The sequence below is a fragment of the Coptis chinensis genome, chromosome 8, assembly GCF_015680905.1.
Source record: "Coptis chinensis isolate HL-2020 chromosome 8, ASM1568090v1, whole genome shotgun sequence".
In the NCBI taxonomy this organism is placed as follows: domain Eukaryota; kingdom Viridiplantae; phylum Streptophyta; class Magnoliopsida; order Ranunculales; family Ranunculaceae; genus Coptis; species Coptis chinensis.
Window position 1 is genome coordinate 62258356 of NC_141463.1, and position 2131 is coordinate 62260486.

Genomic DNA, 2131 nt, shown 5'->3' on the forward strand with positions numbered 1-2131 from the left:
AGAAAATTTGTCTAAAATATCATCTTCAACTGCCAAATTCTCTAGTGTCGATTCAAAAGGATCACTGTCCAGAAGAGCTTTTTTAATCATTTCTTTGACACGTTGAGGAGTCATCAGATCCATATCTGCTGGCTCGTAATCATAGTTGTGATGACGCCTATGGGAACGAATAGAAAGAGAAGAAAACGACAAAGATTTATCGTGACTGTGTTGAGATGATGGTGGATGGTATGGTGTAACTGCAGTACGATATCCTTCTAAATGATAAGAATCGTGTCACTGAGGTATTTCTCGAAATTGATTGTTTCGATCATGAGTAGGACCATTATTCTGTTCGTCACCCAAATTCCTCGGGACTGGCCGATAATCCATAGGACCTTAAGGTGCAGGCGGACGGTTATTAGCATTACCTTGCCTACCGAGAATGTGACCAGGTCTTAACGGAGGTCGGGGAATTCTATTCCCATTACTTGGAACTCGTTAGTGGCTGTTGTGAATATAGTGAATCTCATCCTCACCACTTAAATGATCCCACACACTGTCATGTCGTTGGCATGTGTTACATTGTGGTGTGACAGATACAACATCATCTGTGAGTGGAGTGGATCGTTTCAGATGACGCTTATAGTAGTTGTTTTGTTTTCAGACATTCTTGAACTTTTTAAGAAGTGCTTCGCGAGACAGTTGATTGACATTATCCGCATCAGATGATGGAGAATCATCAGAGTCAATAACCTCGCACTGAATAATCTGGCGCATTGGTGGAACGATAGTATTATGAGGTATTAGTCCGTTATCGCCAAGTTGACCTTGACTATCATGGTCGTGATGATCGTCAGTAATTGCATTGGGACCTTGAGCTCTTCAAGTATGCATCATAACTTTTGCAGAACGTAATCGAGGGTGTGGAATAAGAACCGCAGACGGTGCTAATTATATTTCGACCAAATATGATCAAAACACTAAGTGGTGACGAAAGAGATGAAGAACATAGAAAATTAGTTAGAAAAGTGATGGTGATCGGGAGAATGATGAGACTGTACCTTACGGTTGCCTACGTACCCAAATTATCGATGGGATCAAGTCTCAAAAATGTAGTTCTATATGAAAAATAGTTTGGTATTTATATATGTAGAGTAGAGACTCATTGTAGCTCAAGTATTCTTGTAACTTAAGTAATTGTAATTGAATATAACTCTCAACTGATAATTATCTCTTTGATAAGAAACGAATCTGGACATAAATTAATGTACATTAGTGGCAAGCCATGTGGCTAAGGTTCAGCCTTAGACACATGAGTTAATGGGCCTGTCCATTGATCCATGGTATTGCAAATTGGGCTTTAGCCCTGTCGATTAAACGAATAAAATAGAGACCCCTACTAATGGACGTTTGCCACATAGGTGGGGAAACACGCAACAACCAAGATAAGATTAGGGCTGAACTATACCAAGGTTTACATGATTCTCTTGCCGCTAGGGTCACTGATACAGGTTTGCAACAAACACAATTGTTATAATTTATTTATTTATTATTATTTATACTTTTTTTTCCCTTATATATAATTTATCTTTCTGGATTCCTTTAGGCAATGTTGGTCGTAGAATAATATTGCCATCAAGTTATATAGGAAGTCCTCACGATATGCACCAAAGGTACTATGATGCAATGGCCTTGGTTCAGAATTTTGGAAAGCCTGATCTCTTTATTACAATGACTTGCAATCCCAACTGGGATGAAATCAAAGAGAATTTATATGAAGGCCAGACACCGCAAGATCGTCCAGAAGTAGTAGTCCGTGCATTTCATGCAAGATTTGAAGAGCTCAAAAATGATCTCTTCACCAAAAACATCTTGGGTAAATTATAGTAATAGCACATGTTCATGTCATTGAGTTCCAAAAAAGAGGTCTCCTACATGCACATATACCTTTTTTTTTTTTTTTTTTTTTTTTGCTAAGTGAGCATTAAGATTTATATTAAAAGAATAAAAAGGTTACATAGATTGGGAAAAGGGGAAAGAAGTACGAAAAGGAAGAAAAAAGTACAAACAGAGGATTTGTAAAAAGATTGGCGATGTAACAACCCTACTAGGTTGGCCTCTTACCTTACACCAATTTGTACAAGTCCTA

General features: G+C 38.0%; 1 protein-coding gene across 1 annotated transcript; it reads left to right on the plus strand.

Annotated features, from left to right (window-relative positions):
* The first annotated feature begins 1384 nt into the window (after positions 1–1384).
* LOC147482310 (uncharacterized) lies at positions 1385–1869 on the plus strand. The gene is made up of 2 exons (XM_086579278.1): positions 1385–1493; positions 1589–1869. The coding sequence occupies exons 1-2, from the start codon at positions 1385–1387 to the stop codon at positions 1867–1869; spliced, it is 390 nt and encodes a 129-aa protein (XP_086435404.1).
* Positions 1870–2131: the final 262 nt, after the last annotated feature.